The sequence below is a fragment of the Typopeltis vanoorti genome, chromosome 20, assembly GCF_054136105.1.
Source record: "Typopeltis vanoorti isolate ZY-2024b chromosome 20, IOZ_Tvanoo_1.0, whole genome shotgun sequence".
Classification (NCBI taxonomy): domain Eukaryota; kingdom Metazoa; phylum Arthropoda; class Arachnida; order Uropygi; family Thelyphonidae; genus Typopeltis; species Typopeltis vanoorti.
Genome location: NC_143568.1, coordinates 94,828,978 through 94,847,985, shown reverse-complemented (window position 1 = coordinate 94,847,985; position 19,008 = coordinate 94,828,978). Strand labels below are relative to the sequence as shown.

General features: G+C 36.7%; 1 protein-coding gene across 4 annotated transcripts in view; it reads right to left on the bottom strand.

Annotated features, from left to right (window-relative positions):
- LOC150095677 (syntaxin-like) overlaps positions 1-19,008 on the bottom strand; it is a 280,662-nt gene that overhangs the window by 104,211 nt on the left and 157,443 nt on the right. For all 4 annotated transcript variants that reach the window (XM_090410061.1, XM_090410062.1, XM_090410060.1 and 1 more), the window contains exon 7: positions 14,597-14,670. In XM_090410061.1, coding sequence (XP_090266187.1) covers positions 14,597-14,670 — 74 coding nt within the window. The remainder of the gene's footprint in view (positions 1-14,596; positions 14,671-19,008) is intronic.

Below are 19,008 nucleotides of genomic sequence, written 5' to 3'. Positions count from 1 at the left end.
AACTGCAGAGAACATTTCTGCAAGACCATTCACTGTGAATTGATTAACTACCTCTCCTTGTTTCACTTTTCCCTCTTCCTTTTCTCGTTTTTCCTCTTCTGCAACACGTATTCCTCCAGTTCAACCAATTCTTCGTTGGTGAACTCTTCAGGCGCATTTTCTATGAGTTGAATTATGTCGTCATCATTCACTTCGAGATTCAGATTGTTTGCTAGGCTCACTATTACAAACTTCCAAAATCATGCACAAACCTTTTTAATGTCTTTTTCCATATGCCACTCATACATTGAGAGGTCACTTCCTCCCAAGCCATAGCAATATTTTTAATAGCATGATAAATATTGATGTTTTCCAGAATTGAATGAGAGTCTGGTCATTTTCTTCAGTGGCAGAAATGACTGGTGAAAAAGTTCTCCATAGATAATAAGCCTTAAACACTGCAAGAACTCCCTGATCCATCGGCTTGATCAATGAAGTAGTATTTGGAGGGAGAAACATGACCTTGAACTTGGTGAAGATCGTCGCTATAAGACTTACAAGACAGATGACCTGGAGCATTATCTAGAATTAATAAAATTTTAAATTTTACATTTTCTTTCACACAATAGCTTTTTATTTCACTCGAATAACAGATAAGGCATCTTCAAACAATTTTTGAGTCATCCACGACTTCTTATTGCTTCGATAATGAACTGGGAGTATGCTTCCTAATGTTTTTGAAGATTCATGGATTCTCACTGTGCCATATTACAAATGGTTTCAGTTTATATCCAGCCACATTACCCGTAACAGAATCATAATATGGGCATTAAGAGCTTTGAAACTAGGTATAGATTTCAGCTTTTTTGTGGATGAATGTCCGCTCGGGCATTTTTTTCCAAAACAAGGCCTCTCATCCATATTTAATAATTGCTGTGACAAATAATTTTCTTCCGTAATAATTTTATCCAATTTTTCCACAAACTCCATGGCAGCCTTCTTAACACTTGTAGATTCCCATACATTTTCACATTATGCAGCGCAAAACTCTGCTTGAATCTCATGAACCAACCGGAAGAAGAGTTGAATTTGTAGTCATAATCCAGTTCTGCTTTCTCCTTCAACATGCTGAAGAGACTTAGTGCCTTAGCGGTTATAGTCACAGTGCTAAGGAGTATGCACTTTTGGTTTTCAGGTCCTCTATATATAGCCAAAAATGTTATTTATTCCCTTATGGGATCACGGACGTATCTTCGAAAGGACGTAACTCAAACAGACATAAGTCGAGGGATGATACAGGGGAATTTCCCTTACTGAGTGTTCCTGAAGATTAATGCAAGTATATCTGAGAAAAGGTTAAGAAAAATTATGAAAGAGAAGCTTAGATAAGAACAAGCTGAGTTCAGGGCAAATAGATAATATATAACGTATTTTGTAGATCTGGAAAAGACATATGACAAGGTGGCAAGAGAAAAGCTGCTTCAAAATGTTACAGTTATTAGAAACGGAATAATATTGAAAGAGATACAGAAAGATGGTCTGATGGAAAGTGGTAGTGAACCTGATGTTAATCTCAGAGCTTTACTTTATGCAGATAATGTTACACTTCTAAATAAATCCAGTACAAGTTTGCAGGATTCCCTGATAAAAATGAATACCTGCTATATTAAATTTGTATATTTGGTATGAAAATCAGTAATAAAAAGAAAAGGAAAATAGCCAGAAACACTGAAAACATCAAATGCATCGTGAATGGAGAAACTATAAAATAAGTAAAACTTTTCAGCTATTTAACCACAAATTTTAGTGAAGATGGCAAATTAAATAAGAAAATAGAAAACAGAATTAGCAAAGCTGGTTTGAAGGAAGTAAAATGAATAAATTTATATGAAATAAGAAACAAATTAGTCTACACTAAACTAGCTAGCTGTATACAAGACAGTATTCAAAATCAATTTTAACTTTGAGTGCTGGGTTAGAAAGTCTCCAGTCTTTGAACAAGTTAAAAAACTTGATCAAAGATTGGAGATCAAATAAATTATATTCTAGTTGATAGACAAAAGATGTTGATAGGAAGTTAGTAATGATGTAGTTTTTTTATATGATATTATCATAATAGCCTGCCTACCCCTCTGAGAGTACATTTCATGATGATAACGATGATGAGATAAGAAAGTGTCACATATACAATTAAGTTCACCTGCAAGGGAAAATGCCTCATTGGAAGATAATTGATGGCTCTATTAGTTAGTTTTAATAATACATATTATTTTTTATGTAAAGTGGGATGTATAAATTGGACTTAGTGCAGTGATGACTGATTCCTACCTATCGAATATGAACATGAGATACAGAATGGAACTGCTTTCCAAATCCCATCTTCTTCTTCAGCTGGCATTTTTTCATTATTCATGTTTCTAATTGTATACACAGGGCTTCTTTTAAATTATAAAGATATATTTCTTCCTCCTCCATTTGGAATATTTCATTTCTAATCAATAAAATGTATTTCACTGAATTCTCATCATGTAGATTTATGTGTATAAGTTGTAATATATGTTATAAAGATCACTGCATATTCTGAGCAAAAATCAGGCAGGTATTTATCATTATTATTAATGATTACATGATAATTATTATTCTGTAGAGCATGTGATTCACTTCCTAGATCATTCCTATTTCCAATAAGGTCTAGTTTTTCTTTTTAACGACAGAGAGAATTCCTTGATGTCTTCATTACTGGCACTTCTGGTGAGACCACAGACACAAATAAGGCACAATTTCCAAATACTCATGTTGAAATCCTAGTAATTTTATTTGAAACTGCTTTCTATTCAAGAACTTTATCTCTGCATTAAACTTTTCAGATTAAATCGATAGATACTCATTCATTTTCTGATTTATGTTGCCTGGATAAATCAACTTATACAAATTAAGTGGATATTAAATAAAGCATTATTTCAAACTGAATAGTGATAAATCTTTACAACTTAGAGATAAATTTGAAATAATGCTGGATTTAATATCCACTTAATTTTTATAAATTTTGCATCGGTAAATTGAAGCTTTTTGGCTCTTTATTTTAGTAAAAAAATCATCTTATGCTTATTACTCAGAAGTCCCACAAGTTTTAATCTTCTTTGCCTCTGTAATATGGCTGCATGGTACTTGCCAAGAAATTATGTTCTTGTTTACTTGGCAAATTTAATTTAATTTATGACCAAGTGAAGAACTTTCTAACTCTATTTCAAATCTAGATTATTTTAATGATAAGGTTATTCACCTTTTCACTACTTGTATGCATTAGCTCAACCTTCTGGGTATGGCTTCCACTGATGAGACCTCAATTAAAGTCAACACTAGTCTGGGTAGTGGCCTTTCCCATAACTCATAACATTATACATGTCAGAAAGAATGTGTACATTATGGGATACTAAGGGCAATTAATGCGAAATTATTAGTCTCTATATCCAAATAGCCTAACTGTGAAGATACTTCATGTGCAAACTTTGTTTGCTTTTCTTTCTTTCTCTCCCATAGTCCTAAATGGACCGTTGGGTCACTCATGGCTGGTAGGTGATATTCTTTGTTAGCCTCCTCCAATCATCTTGGTCTCTTGTTCTTGATATCAGTTGAGAAAGGGAGGAATTTGTTCATTTTAATTGAGGTCGGCCCCTAACCCTTGACCCCGGAACGATTCCTTCTATACTTGCTTTGGATTGCCATTAGCCCTCTCCACAAGTCCGAACCATTTCATCTGTCTTCTTCTGATCACTGTCAGAATATTTTCCCTTCTTCTCCTATCTATTGAATCAATCAGTTTTTGGACATTTTCATTGGTTTTGTGAGCAGTATAGGGAATTCTCAAAAGTCTTCTGTAAGTTTTTATTCCAAAAGACAGGAGTCTCCTCTCATCTTCCCTCAATAAAGTCCAGGCCCCACAACCATACAAGAGGATAGAATTCACCAAGGTGTCAATTAGTCTTAGTCTGGTTGTGATTACTATTCTGTTATCTTCCCACAATGGTTTTAACTTCTGTAGGGCCACGGTTGCCTTAGCAATTAGGTATTTAATGTCGGTTTTTGGCAGCCATCTTGACTCAACATGCTTCCTAGATAAGTGAACTTGTTTACATTCTCAATTTGTTTATTGCCAATTTGTATCTTTAAGAATTCAATGTCTGATTTTGAGGTTATCATTGTTTTTGTTTTTTGTAGATTTATGTATAATCCATATTTTTTTAATGTTCCGAAAACGCGACTGGTTATCTCTTGTAATTCTTCTTCACTTTCTGCCAGAAGATCGATATTGTATGGAAAACATAAGTTATTTATTCTTAGTCCGCCAATTCCAGTTTCATATTCGTGAAGAGCTTCATCTATGACATATTCCAGAAAACAATTAAAAAGAAGAGGGGACAAGGTGCATCCCTGTCTTCCCCCCCCATTCTGACCAGAACGGTTCACTGCTGTAATTTTTAATTTCAATTCTCATATCAAATGAGGAATAAAGAGATTTAATAATCCTAATTTTGTTGTCAATACCATAATGTTCTAAAATTTTCCATAATGCTTTGTGCCATATTGAGTCAAAAAGCTTTTTGAAGGTCAATTGCATAGTTGCATTTAAAAGCAATGGCATTCTTTTGATGGCCAATGCTTTTCTGTGAATGCTACAAAGCACCCATACACAGTCTGGTGCTACAGCTTTGATCTTCGGAAAAAATCCAGTATATACGCCTGCCATTGCACAGGCTCCATCGCTACTCAGTCCCACACATTTCTTATTTTTCATTGATGTAATTTGCAATTAAATTAAAAATTTCTTCAGAGCTGTTGTTCTTGTTGTCAGAGGTTTACAAAAAAGAAATTCTGTGCGAGTTGTATTGTCACAATCGTATCTCGCAAAACACATTAAATTGGCATTGTCTGATATGTCTGTACGTTCATCGACTTGCAGGAGAAAAAAAAATTGCACTCTTTTAAGTGACCTATGCTTCACTGTGTTATTTGATAGCTTCAGCATATTTACTTGGCTCTCCTGTTTTTTATCACATATTCGAGATGCTAACATTTTCATTGCTGGAACTATTAATTTCTCAGCAACTGTGTGAGGATAACCAGTTTCAGCAATTAATTTTGATATTTCATAAGAAGCCATTACAAGGTTTTCAGACTGAGCTCCCTGAGAAAAATTCGAAGATATAATCTTCTTGGTAGCTATTAGTTCTCTCTTTTTATTTATAAAGAAATCTATTGGCTTATTACTGTAGTTCGGATGTTTCAATTCCAAATGTCACTTCAACTTTGAAGGTCTCATGAACTCGTTTGAAAGTGCTGCACAACAAATAATACATAATGGTTTGTCATCAACACCCTTGATGAAACCGAATTGTATGTAATCCTCAGAATACTGTTGGGTCCAGTACATCTTTTTTTTTGTAAGAGTAGTAGACAACACATCGAGGGGTAGTTTGTTAATGCGGTTCTCAAAACTCATGCCCGGCTGCACGTCACTCAATTGTTAATTGGTGCTAATCGAAGAGCTTGTAACCGGCACATTGTTTGTTTGTTTGTGTTGTTTTATTACCTATTTATCCATCATTAAACGGGTAATGGCAAGTGAGATGAAGAAAGAATGAAATAAATTATTTAGAAACAATTATAATAATTATGGTTGTTCAGCCGAACCCACTGGGCAAGGTACACGTAATCAGTAAATACTAAAAAATATGCTCTCTCTCGATGCTTAACTCAAACTGAACAAGCAGAGTGAGTATGTGGCATAAAACAAATGCCAGACCGCCAAATGATTCGGCTGGTGGTGCAGTTGCTGCGATGCAGCCTCGCCATTAGTTGAGCTACTTTACCGCAAACAAAGAGACCATGAAATGGCAATGCGGAGACAGATGGAGCGCATTTTTCATCTCTATGAATTAAATTATTTATTCATTAGTCCCGATTAAATGCTATTTACTTGTAAGGAATACCTTGTATAGCGTGGTTAATTGGTTCCAAGAAGAGTCCGCGCTATGCAAAACCGCGTTGTTCGAAGTCTATTTATAAAGGTTTTCAATTTAATTTGTTTATTACAAAAATTTAGAATAATAAAAATCTTTAAAAATGAAAAAAAATGTTATTTTTATTAACTGAATAACAATAAAATCCTTTTAATCTGATATAAAAGTTGTAGGAAACAAAACAAATATTGCTTCAATATTAGCATACAGTAATTTACTTTTTACTAAAGTAGTCTTTTAGTGTTCATTGAACCATCCTTGTCTTCTTTGTCTCTTCAAGTACTAGATCTCTGTAGCATTTGATGGCATTATTGAGACTTTGTCTCACTTTGATGCTTCTTTCCAAATTCGGGTTGGCATTTATGAGAAAGTCGGAAGCTTCATCGATTTTTCTCACAAAAGTTGAAAGGTCAGCAAAGGTAAATTCTTCAACCATGACATCAGTGGGGGGTCATCTTCGTCTTCTTCTGCTTCATAGGCTCATTGTTGTTCCAACTCCAAAAGGGTTTCATCATCCAGATCATTTGAATGAAAATCAATACATTCGTTCACACTGTTACAATCGAAACTTGTAAAACCAGGATCTTTGCCCATCTGCACAATTTCTATTGAGATTTCTGTGTTACAAAAGCATCAAAGTCCTTTGAACAATGCGGCAAGATATTATGCCATACAGCTCTCATGTTGCTTTGAGTCACATCTTACCAAGATTCATAAATATTTGGAATGGCATCTTTTATGTTAAATTTCTTCCAAAATTCATTCAAAGTCCAAGAATCTTCTTCTGCTGCAACTTTAATAGCTTGAGCAAAAGTTTGTCTTAAATAGTAAGCCTTGAAAGCGGAGATAACGCCTTGATCCATCGGCTGCAGAATTGATGTTGTGTTTGGAGGGATAAAATGAATCTTGACATTTTCATCTAAGTCAGTCAATACAGTTGGATGGCCTGGCACACTGTCTAATAAAAGAAAATTTTTAAAAGGAATTCTTTTTACAATAGCTTTTAACTTCAGGGCAAAAACAAGTTTTAAACCAGTCTTCGAAAATTGAACGAGCGCTTTTTTATTCGAACGTCAATGAACAGGTAAATTGTTCTTTGTAAAGCCCTTAAGAGCTCTTAGGTTTTCCGCTCTGTACACTAGCAGTGGCTTCAATTTTAAATCACCTGATGCATTACCTCCTAGTAAAAGTGTCAATCGATCTTTTGACACTTTATACCCAGCTTGTGTTTTTTCCTTCTCTGCTAGAAATGTGCACAATGGTATTCTTTTCCAGAACAAGCCAGTCTCGTCAGCGTTAAAAATTTGATCATCTGTGTAGCCTTCCTTCTCAATAAGCTCCTTCAATTCATTGGGAAATAATTCTGCAGTTTTAGTGTCAGCACTTGCACTTTCACCTTGGATTCTTACATTATGGAGTCCCATACACTTTTTGAAACTGTAGAACGACACGCAACTTGCTATAAAAGTTTCACTGGTTGTACCTCCATCATTTTCACTTTCATTTTCTTTTATTTTGTCATATAGACTTGTTGCTTTTGCCTGGATTATCATTTGACTCAAAGGAATCTTTTTCTGATTACAATCTTCAATCCAGATCATTGGAAGGCGTTCCATATTTTCTATTGTAGAAGATCGATTTCTCATGATCACTTTTGACATATAAGAAGCAGTGCTCACTCCATGTTGTTTAATCTTTTCTTTGCTCTGAATAATTGTTCGTACAGATGACTCATTCATTGAATTCTCACGTGCTATTTTAGCAAATGAAGCGCCATTCTCGTGAAATTTTATAATTTCAAGTTTCTTCTCTAATGTCAACCACTTGCGTTTTTTTGTTACTCCAACAGTATCTTGTTTGTTTCATCTCTTTTCACTCATACTTAAATAATAAAAAAATATTAAATACTAATATTAATGTAAATAATAAAATGCCACGGGGAAAGAATGTGTCTATGTGAGAGCCAATCGAATAACTACTGCATAAACATGGTTCTCGACTGTCACTTGCAGCGCCCAGGAATCGCTGGTCAGTGTTGACAATGTTAGTGTATGTAATAATAAAAACCGCGTTAGACCAAAACTTGTGTTGTTCAAAACCGCACTATACAAGGTATTCCTGTATTTTAGAGTTTCGTGAAAAAAAGAAAACCCAAAAATGAAACACTTAGGCTTTCAAGAGTTTTTTAGGCGACCTGGCATTTAGCTTTCGTGACCCAGTGCCGGGTCATGACCCACCATTTGGGAAACGCTGTCCTAAACAAACAATGAAATACAAACCAATTGGAAAGAGAAGGGCAGGTAGGCCTCAAAAAAAGATATTAGATGGATAATGAGACCAAAACACACCAATATAGTCTATATCTATAATTAGAATTATGATGATGATGATAAAGTTAATAGTTCAGCTGGATAAAGAAAATGGCTACACAATGATACTGCTGGAATTGGCAAAAGCATTCAACAGGACTCTGTTACATAAATTAGGTCAACAAGGATGGATATGAGTGATGTAGATAAGAGGGCAGTTGAACAGCCATCAAAAAAATACTACAAGTATTCAACCACTACATATACTCATATATGGAGTATTTCAATCTGGATGGCGTAAGGAATTGCTGTGTGCTGCAAGGCTCTGGAGTTGAGCTAATGTCATTTAATCTGCACAACACTGATACAGGAAATAATTATGAAACACTATTCTGTTATTTGCTAATGATACAAACTGTGTAAGGAAATCATTAATAGAAGTGATGTAGAAATCCTGCAGGATGATTTAAAGACATGCAGTTTGGGCAAGGGATAATGGTTACCAGTTTAATGTGGCAAACTTCGGGATTAAAAGATTACAAACTTTGTAGTATACTGAGAGCTAGGCATTTCTATCAGTGTACTACAGGACTAGAAGAAATTAATGAGGTTAAAAATTTGGGGGTAACAGAAAGTTGTAGTTTAAAGGAAATACTGCAAACGTGGATAGTGGACAGGAAGTTGTAGTTTCGAGGAAATACTACAAATACCCTATCAGATTACCTGGATGTTGAAGAACACACTGACAAGCAGAAATAAAGTTTCATCTCTGCTTTTCACTTGTGGACACATGAAGCCATATCAAAGCCTTTATACATCTAGACAACTGCATACAGATCAGGTCAGATTTCTTGAGGCTCAGATAAAAAAGAGCCAGAGGTGAGAGAATAAGGTGATCAACATGGATTAAAGGTTTGTGGGTTATGAAATTTAGTTCAGCTGGAAAGGAGGAGATATGATAGAAAGATAAAAGTTCCTCCTTTCCATCTGAACTAAACTGCAGAAGAACTCCTATCGCTGATGCTCTCCTTAAAAGTTGATTTTCTCCCGTCCCACTCTCCTGACAGCGAAATCATCCTTCTGGGTGATTTTAATGCCCATAACACCAATTAGCTATCCTCTTCCAGTTATACAGATCCTGCAGCAGGCAGAGATGCTGAAACATTTGCCATCACTAATGACCTTACACGAATTGTTGAAAAACCGACCAAAATACCATATAACTCGAACCACTCCCCAAATACCCTAGATCTCTTCCTTACTAATGACCCCTCCAAATATGCAGCGAATGTAGTGAGTTCCCTGGGTAATTCTGACCACAACCTAGTGCTCACCTCCTCCCCCATGCAACAATGCTTACACAGTCACTCCCACACAAGAGTAATTTGGCATTATAACAGTGCCAATGGGACAGTAGTAGACGAATGTAGTGAGTTCCCTGGGTAATTCTGACCACAACCTAGTGCTCACCACCTCCCCCATGCAACAATGCTTACACAGTCACTCCCACACAAGAGTAATTTGGCATTATAACAGTGCCAAATGGGACAGTCTCCGAGACGACTATGTTCATTCCCATGGTCGGACTATTGTTTCCAGTCTTCCAGTCCAAACATATGCACTGAATGATGTTGGAAGTTTTTTCCCACTTGGTTAGACAATAATAAATTTAGTTTAATCCTTTATCCAAGTGTAAGCAAACAAAATTTGTGCCTGAAGCATCTTAAGGACTGAGGCAACTCGTGGAAGGTGAACCAAGCTCTCATCACTCCTTGTCTTAGTATCTCCCATAATGCAAAACACATCTCCTTGCAGACATGTATAATGTTATGCATTAAGGGAAGGGCCACTACCCAGAACAGTTTCGACCTTTATTGAGGTTTCGGCAGTGGGAGCCAGACCAAGAGATGGTGATACCAAGGTGGAAGCAATGGAGAAGCCATATTTACCTATATGAGTTGCCAAAAGGTGTCTCACCTTATTATTAAATTACTCTGGATTTAGAGAAAGATGTTGGAAGTTTTTTCCCACTTGGTTAGACTATAATAAATTTAGTTTAATCCTTTATCCAAGTGTAAGCAAACAAAGTTTGCGCCTGAAGTATCTTCAGGACTGAGGCAACTCGTGGTAAAGGTCGAAATCGGTCTGGGTAGTGGCCCTTCCCTTAATGCATAGCATTATACATGTCCACAAGGAGATGTGCTTTGCATTATGGGAGATACTAAGACAAGGAGTGATTAGAGCTTGGTCCACCTTTACCACGAGTTGCCTCAGTCCTGAAGATACTTCAGGCGCAAATTTTGTTTGCTTATACTTGGATAAAGGATTAAACTAAAGTAATTATATGCGCTGAACGTATCAACAAAGCAGTGGCAGCCCGTGAAGTTTTAAGTGGAAGTGCTACCTATACAAAATAATTTTAAAAAAATTCTTTTTTTCCTAATCAGTAACCAATTTATTAAGAAATAAATGTTACTAATTAGGAAATATAGAATGATTTTTTTAAAATTTTGTATAGGCAGCACCCCCTTAAAACTTCAACGGCCGCCACTGGAATCCTCACTGGCATGGAAACATACATTCTCCACACTACTCAGAACTGCCATCCCGTAACTTAACCCTGGTTCTCCAAAAGATGTGCCAAGACTGTACAAATGAAAAATCGATCATACCACAGCTGGCTCAAATTAAGAACTCCATCCTCCTTCAATGCTTATACTGAAGCCCAAAACAGATGCAAGAAAATTATCGATGCTTCTAAAACAGAATTTGAATGGGCAAAAAGCAGGAAGCTTGCAAATGGAAGCCATGCCTTTTGGTCTCTTGCCAAGGCAATTGGTCGTAACTTTTGCCCTACACCATTCTCACCTCTATCATACCCAATGGCTCAATTGCAACATCACCCACTGAAAAAGCTAACCTCTTGGCTTCACACTTTATATATATATATATATATATATATATCCCAAAGCCTGGAAATTGGCCTATATTCAACCTATTTCTAAAAAGGGGACAAATCACTGCCATTTAATTACTTCCCTATCTCACTTACTTCAGTCCTATTTAAAGTGATGGAGAAAACCATCAACTCTCAACTCCTAATCTACCTTTAAGGTACTCGACTATTAAGCGACCACCAGAATAGATTCTGCCGGAGCAGATCAACAGGAGATCTACTCTCATACATTGAAACCCGGCGAATCCCAAGTAGTTGCACTTATCTCTAAAGCCTTTGACCGAATCTGGCACAAAGGCTTACCAAGCAAACTCCCATCATTTGGACTCTTTCAGGACTTCTGCAGATGGAATGCCAGCTTCCTGTCTGGATGCACACTATGTGTGATGGTAGACGGCTCCCTATCCTCTCACCATCCAACTAATGTTGGGGTCCCGCAAGGTTCAGGTTTCTTGCCAATCCTCTTCCTTCTATATATCAATGACCTACTTCAGTTGAAATCTAACCAAATATACAGTTTTGCAGATGGCAGCACATTACACTCCTCCCTTACATTTGACAAACCCTACTCTACACAACTCTCTTCAACCCACAGAACATCAACCACCACTGTCCTTAATTCCGACCTCCAAGACATCCTCAAATGGGGCTCAGATAACCTCGTCAACTTCAATGCTAGTAAAACCCAGATCTGTCTTATTTCTCAGAAAAGAGAACCATTTTCCCCCAAGCATTGTTTCTGATAACACTAAAATTCCCAGACAAGATGAGATTTCTCTTCTCGGAATTAACCTGACATCAAGCCTCTCCTGGCATAAATGCATCACAACCATTGCATCCTCAGCTTCCAAAAAGTTAGGTTTTCTCTTTCACTCAAGACACTACTTCACCTCTAAACAGCTGTTAATATTATGCAAATCACAAATCAGCCCAGCTATAGAATACTGCTCTCACATTCCTAAAAGTTCCCTCAAAATGCTTGTTTTACGTCTCTCACCAACTTGCTCCCCTCACTTTCACATAGATGCTTGGTCTCTACAATTTGTATATTCTATAAATATATCCATGGGAAATGTTTCATCTGAAACAGCATCAATAATTCCCCCACTCTGTACTAAGCCCACTGGAACATACACAGCTTCCACTCAACATCCTTTCACAGTACACCTTGAAACCCACAGAACAAGTTTCTTTTCCTCCTCCTTCATCCTTGCCACTGCAGTACTGTGGAACAGTCTTCCCCTCCTGACATATTTCCCAAGGAATACAACATTGTCTTGTATGATGTCATCTCCTTCCAGGAGGTTGACTACCATGAGCTTCCACCATGTACAGCTTTGTGCTTCTCTTTTGCATTCTTCATAGGACAAAAAAAAAAAGTCCAGTCCTTAATATTTCTCATCCAATTTGTTCTTTGTCTTCCTCCTCTTCTTTTTCCTTGTATCATTCCTTCTAGAAGCGTTTTTTGTAGGGATTCATGTCTTAGTATGAAAGTAGACCAAGGTAGGTGGTTTTCCTTTTCTTAATGGTTTTCAACAGATTCCTATCTTCTCCAATTATCTCTAATATCTCTAAATTATTTTTTTGGCAGTTCACGGGACTTGATATCATCCAGGTTTCTGCTCCATATAGCAGTGTTGACCATACGTAGCATTTGGACAGCCTAATTCTTGTTTTTGTGTGAATTTCCCTTGAGGTCAGAATGTTTTTCATGCTAATGAAGGTTGATCTAGCAATTTCTATTCTTCTTAATATTTCCTTATCACACTTTCCATTCTCTGTAATTAGTTGACCCAATAACTCTCTACTTGATCTAAAGTATTTCCTCTAAGGAATACAACATATAGACTTTTAAATCAAATGTAAACAAGTTTCTCCTTTCCCAACCCACCACCCATATACGGTACTAACATACTATAGGTTGACCAGCCAATCTCTCGTTTATGGGCCCAACACAAAAAAAGAAAAAAAAAAAAAGAATTTTTTTTAACAGATGACAAAGAGAAACAATGGATCATTCCTGGTAATTGTATAAACATATGATTAGCAAAGGCATGAGGAATACGTTTTTTTGTCTGGAATAGACTGTCAGAGTTGGTCATGAGTGCTTTGTCAGTGAATGATTTCAAGGAGAAATATAATAGCTATTGTGTGAATAATGGTTAGTACTTGTTTGCCATATGAGGATCTTAAAAATCATCACCTGGAACAATTTTTTTTTTTTTTCATTTCAGCATAATTTTCTGCAATAAGAGATGAAAAATATCAACATATATGTATTATGCCACACATAAAATACACTCTGATTTCCTTTCATATTATATCCAAGAATGCATCAATAACAGTTCTACATGCCGTCATTATTTTCAAATATAAAAAAAGATCTTAAAAAGCTTAATCTTTATTCTAGCAGATATTCAGGACCACTCATACTGTAGACAAATGAACTCAGTATACACAAAAGCATGCAATCCTGGAACATCCATCTATCTATTCATTGGACATCATCAGATGCTGCATGATCACTTCATTCCTCGGTGATGCCACACCAGTCCTCACCAGGCAGTCCTGTTTTATGTCCTTCTGGAGACTTTAACTCTCTGAATATCAGTCACTTCAGACACACCATCCATCCATCCATCCATCCATCCATCTCACTGAGGCCTGCCCTTCCTCTTTTTCCATGAACTTTACCTTCTATTACTGTTTTGAGAAGTCCTCCTTCCATTCTTTCAATTTATCCAAAATATTTCAGCTTTCTTCTGTCAATATCTTTAAGAAGCTTAAAGCTGTACCAATCCTTTCTAGCATTCATTTGACCACCTTTCAGTATATATATATATATATATATATATGATGTCCTCAACAGCCTTCTGTAACATCTCAAAAGCAGATATCCCTTTCCTAACAGACCTTCTTTAAATTCCAAGTCTCACATCTAACTGACTGTTACTTTCAATTTTGTCAATTTTCTGACTATTATTTTAGTCATTTTTAATCTTCTTCTGATATCTTCTGAACAGCAATTCTTCACATTAGTAATGGATCTCATGCAGTCAGACTTGCTGACTTCAATTCTTTCTTAAGGTAAACTTGTTTCTTAGGAACTTTCTTGTCTATATTTCCTTTGAGAACCTTAATATGTCTTGCAAGGATTGAGTTGAAGTCATCTGTTTCTTACTGACCTGGAATAACAGCCATAAATACAAATTTATGCATAAATTTCTGAACAAGCATTTGAATGATAGATGAAAATTATAATATAATTTTTACTTAGCTAACCAAGCAAAAAAAACTCCTCTATATAAAACCATTTCCACAGATATACTTACAGACTGAGTAAAAATGGCTGTGCTATTTTCTTCTAGCATCTGCTCAATGTCGACACCATTTGTATCATATCCAACTAAAAAAAAATAACATACATATAAATGGCTAAGATGAAAATGCAAATAAAAGAATAATGGAAGTGTTCAAGGGAAACTTTATTTAGCCTAAAGTCTAATTTTCTTTTCCATCAATGCATATTATTATTACTACTACTAGACCACCAAGATAAATCAAGAAGAATGGTCAAGAGGAGGGATGGAGGAGTCATATTTGAGAAGTGTGTCACAGTGGAATTGTTGAAGATCCAGAAATGAGCTATTATGTTTGTTTAAGAATAACAGAAGTATGCAAAATAAAGGAAACAAAACTGTGCATTGACCAGGTTCATTCACCTAACAATTGTCGGAATAAGTCAGATATGTGGTTGGATACAATATCCTGACAGCAATAGAGAAGTGAGTATGATGATTTTTGTAACAAAAAGGTTCAAGAATGTTGGATTTTATCACCTCATCAGAAGATGTTATTATACATAAGGTGTTGAATCTCCCTCCTGTTGGTGAAAATGACCATGAAGTGATCATCAGTATGTATGGAAGTAAAAATAGATAGGGTAGAAAAAGAAAGGAAAGTTGTTGATAAAAGCAGAAGTTATGCCTATCCAAGATGAAGTTAAACAGGAGAGAGATAAATGCTGTGTGTGAAATGATCAAAAGATATCAATATCAGAGAACAACAATCAATGTGCAAATGTATTCCAAAGTGTCAAATGGATGAATGATGGGATCAGACACAAAATCTGGAAGACCAGAATACTGTGGAGGTAGCACAGGATGAATAATGATAACAATCAATTGCATGAGGAGTATAAATAACAGGCCAGAAAGGTGACTCAGTTGGTAAGAGCAGCAAAGAGAATGTAACTGTAGTATGAGCAGAAATTTGCAAATAAGGACAAGAAAAACAATAGATAGTTTTTTCAGACATGTGTCAAGTAGAAGGAAGAATGATTAGGATAAGTTGATGTTAATAGATGAAGATGGTGGAATAGTAACTGCTGCAGAGGACATAGTTGAGGTATTCAGTGAACAATTTATAAGGGTGTTTTATTCTCATCAGGATGACATCATGAGAAGCTCAAATGCAGAGGAAATAGGAGAGGATGGCTCAATTGTGAGTTAGTAGGAAGTATATGAGGAAATGAATAAGCTTGATGTGAATAAGGCAATAGGATTTGATGATATATATTGATTGGAAAGAAGTCAACAGACACTCCCTCCAAGTCTGTGCAAATGTGTCCCAGTGAAATGGCTTAGAGAAGGAACCTGATGGAGTTTGAAAGAGGCATTATGATAGGATGCCATGTTGCAGGCCTATCTGTTTGGCAAATTGTTGACAAATTGAACCATCCCAAGTAAACAATCAATCAGTGATACCATACTGAGATGGTAATGCAGGGCATCAACTGCAAGAGCTACCCACAGTGAATGATCCGCCAAGCTCAACAAATGTGAAGCATCCCCTACAAAACACCATACTGTGTTTCATAGCACCCTATGGTGCTACGAAGGATAACATGTAAAAATTGCCATTTGTCAGCCAATAGTTTGAACAGAGTTCCAAGCATCAAATGGAACATGAATCTGCATAAAAACATTCAGAACCAAGGCTCCAAACATGTGTTTACATGGTAATACTCCAATATGCAAGCCCTACATTACCCAAACCAACATGCAGCATCATCTTCAGGGATGCAAAGAGTGTGTAGAGTGAGATATGGAAGCTTGAAAAGCTATGTTATGGAGTGACGAATCAAACTACACCCTCTACCAAGCGGATGGACAGGTGGGGATGTGGCATATGCCTGGGGAATGTCTTTTACCAGAGGACATTATTCTAACTATGAAATTCAGAGATGGCAGTATGATGGTATAGTCCTGTTTTCCTGATTTGGCCTCAGACCCCTCTTTGTGGTGCTCTGAAAATTGAACTCTGAGAGGTATCTAAACATTCTGGACAATGCAATGCTGCCTACTTTGTGGCATTTCTAAAGAACCGACCATTGTCTCTTTCAGCAAGACAATGCACCATGTCATAAGGCTAGTGTAACTACATAGTTTGTACGTATGAACAAATCATACTTGACTGGCCTCCACAGAGCCCCAATCTCAACCCTCAAGGTCAAGGGATGTCTGCCCCAGAGCATCTGGGATCTCATTACATGCCGTTCTTCCTGTAGGTGTGTAATGAGGTCCTATCCAATCACTATCGTATGGACATACTTGTGGAAAGTATGTCCCATAGGATTGCTGCAGTCAATGTAGACAAATGAGGTCCTACATCTTATTAAGGTAGGTGCCATGGCTGTTTTTCATGACAATATGGTGTCCATTGACTTCTTTTCAAGTCGTGTATCACCAACATTAGCATGCCTGTTTAATAAGAGTCATACAAGAGTACAGGTTATAAAAGAGTGGGAAGAATGTAAAATTGTTCTATTGCATAAAGGTTGTGATAAGGCTGTGGTTACAAATTATAGGCCAATCTGTATATCTGGAGTTGTGGTTACTGTACTGGAGAGATTAGTGAGACCTGGAAATGAGTTGATAACAGCAATATTCTCTGTCATTCTCAGCAAGGATTTGGTAAAGAAAGATCATGTTTACCAATTTACTTGTGTACTATAACAAGGTGATGAATATATTGGACAAGGAAGATGTGTATACAGCAGTATACTTAGCTTATGCAAAATCTTTTGAGAGACTGCCACAAGACAAGCAGTTCAATAAAATGAAATGGATGGTACCAGATAACAGACTAGTGAGTTGGATTGGTGACTGGCTGTCAGATAGGTATCAGAAAGTTGTATATGGGGGATGCAGTATCCCAAAAGAAGAAAGTCACTCATGGTGTGCTGCAGAGGTCTATATTAGTACCACTGTTGTTCAACTTGTATATTAATGATATTGGGACAGGTTTAAATGGAGGTATGCAGCGGTTTGCAAATGATGTAAAATTGGGGAGAACAATGAGGAGTCAAGTGGATGCTGGTCTTACAGGAAGAGCTGAATAGATTGTACAAATGAGTATTTGAATGGAACTATCAGTTAAATGTTGCAAAGTGTGGTTTTGAAATTTGGTAAGTAATGATGGGATGTGAAGTATACACTTGGTGGGGAAACCCAGGAGGTAGAGGAGATGAGAGACTTAGGAGTAGTGGTGGGTAAGGACTGAAATTCAAGGGTCATGTTGCATAAGTTGTGAAGTTATCGCATCAGATAATGGCAATAATGCAGAGCACCTTAGCATGCAGAAATAAAGAGGTTATGATCCATCATATAAAGCTTTGATCAGGCCTCATATGGATTAATAAGGCCATCTGGTTTTCACAGTGATGAGGATATGTCAGAAAGGGTCCAGAAAAGATTCACATTGGGGTATGATGACAGATTGAATGAAAGTAATTTGCAAGGCATCGTGAATAGGAGAAGGAAGGGGGGGGGGATATTATTATTATTATATGACACCTACAAGGAGTCCAAGGACTCATCAAGGGAGAACACCTACTCTACAACTCTCCATCTCCACCACTCAATCCATCAACTACAGCAAACTGCATCATCTACACCAATGGCATCTACTGCCCACCACCACTATTTTCACAGAAATCACACACATCCATGCCCATGGCAGGATTCAAACCTGTCGCCTTTTGGCTGGAAGGCAGATACGCTAAGCATGAATAATATGATTGAGACATATAAGTTGATTGGGGTTGTTACCATGTTGACATGGAAGATATTTTTCATAGAAGGGGAGAGGGAATAGAGGCCATATGAGTGGAATGCACTGCCTGAATGTGTAGTGAATGCAGACACACTGAATGAGTTTAAAACATGGTTTGATGAGCCATGTGTGGAACAGTGAGTGCCTCCCACAACGAGTCTTTTAACTTTATGGAGGTCTGATGTTAATATAATAATAATAATGACAATAATAATAAGAGCAGTCACTAATGAACCACATCAACAAGGGAAGAAAAAACCTAATTGAACATCACCTGAGGCAGGGAGGACTGCTTACAGAAATGATGGAAGAGACTGTGGATGGAAGGAAGGAAGGAAGGAAGACAAGAAGCAGACCAAGAATTTCCTATATAAACAACTTAACAATAATTAACTGGAGCTAAGAGCTATGAAGAAATAAAGAGAATGGAACAGGATAGGATATTATGAAGTACTATGGTTGCTAACAAATCTTTGGACTGATGTGTCCAAGAAGAATAACACACAAAAGACAAGTGGAAGAAATTAGACTAGAAGGCTAAAATCCTACAAAGAGTGCCCTCTATGGGTTTTCATAAGCAGTATTGGCTGATGCTTAAGAATTATTACTGGTTCACAAATATTGGGAA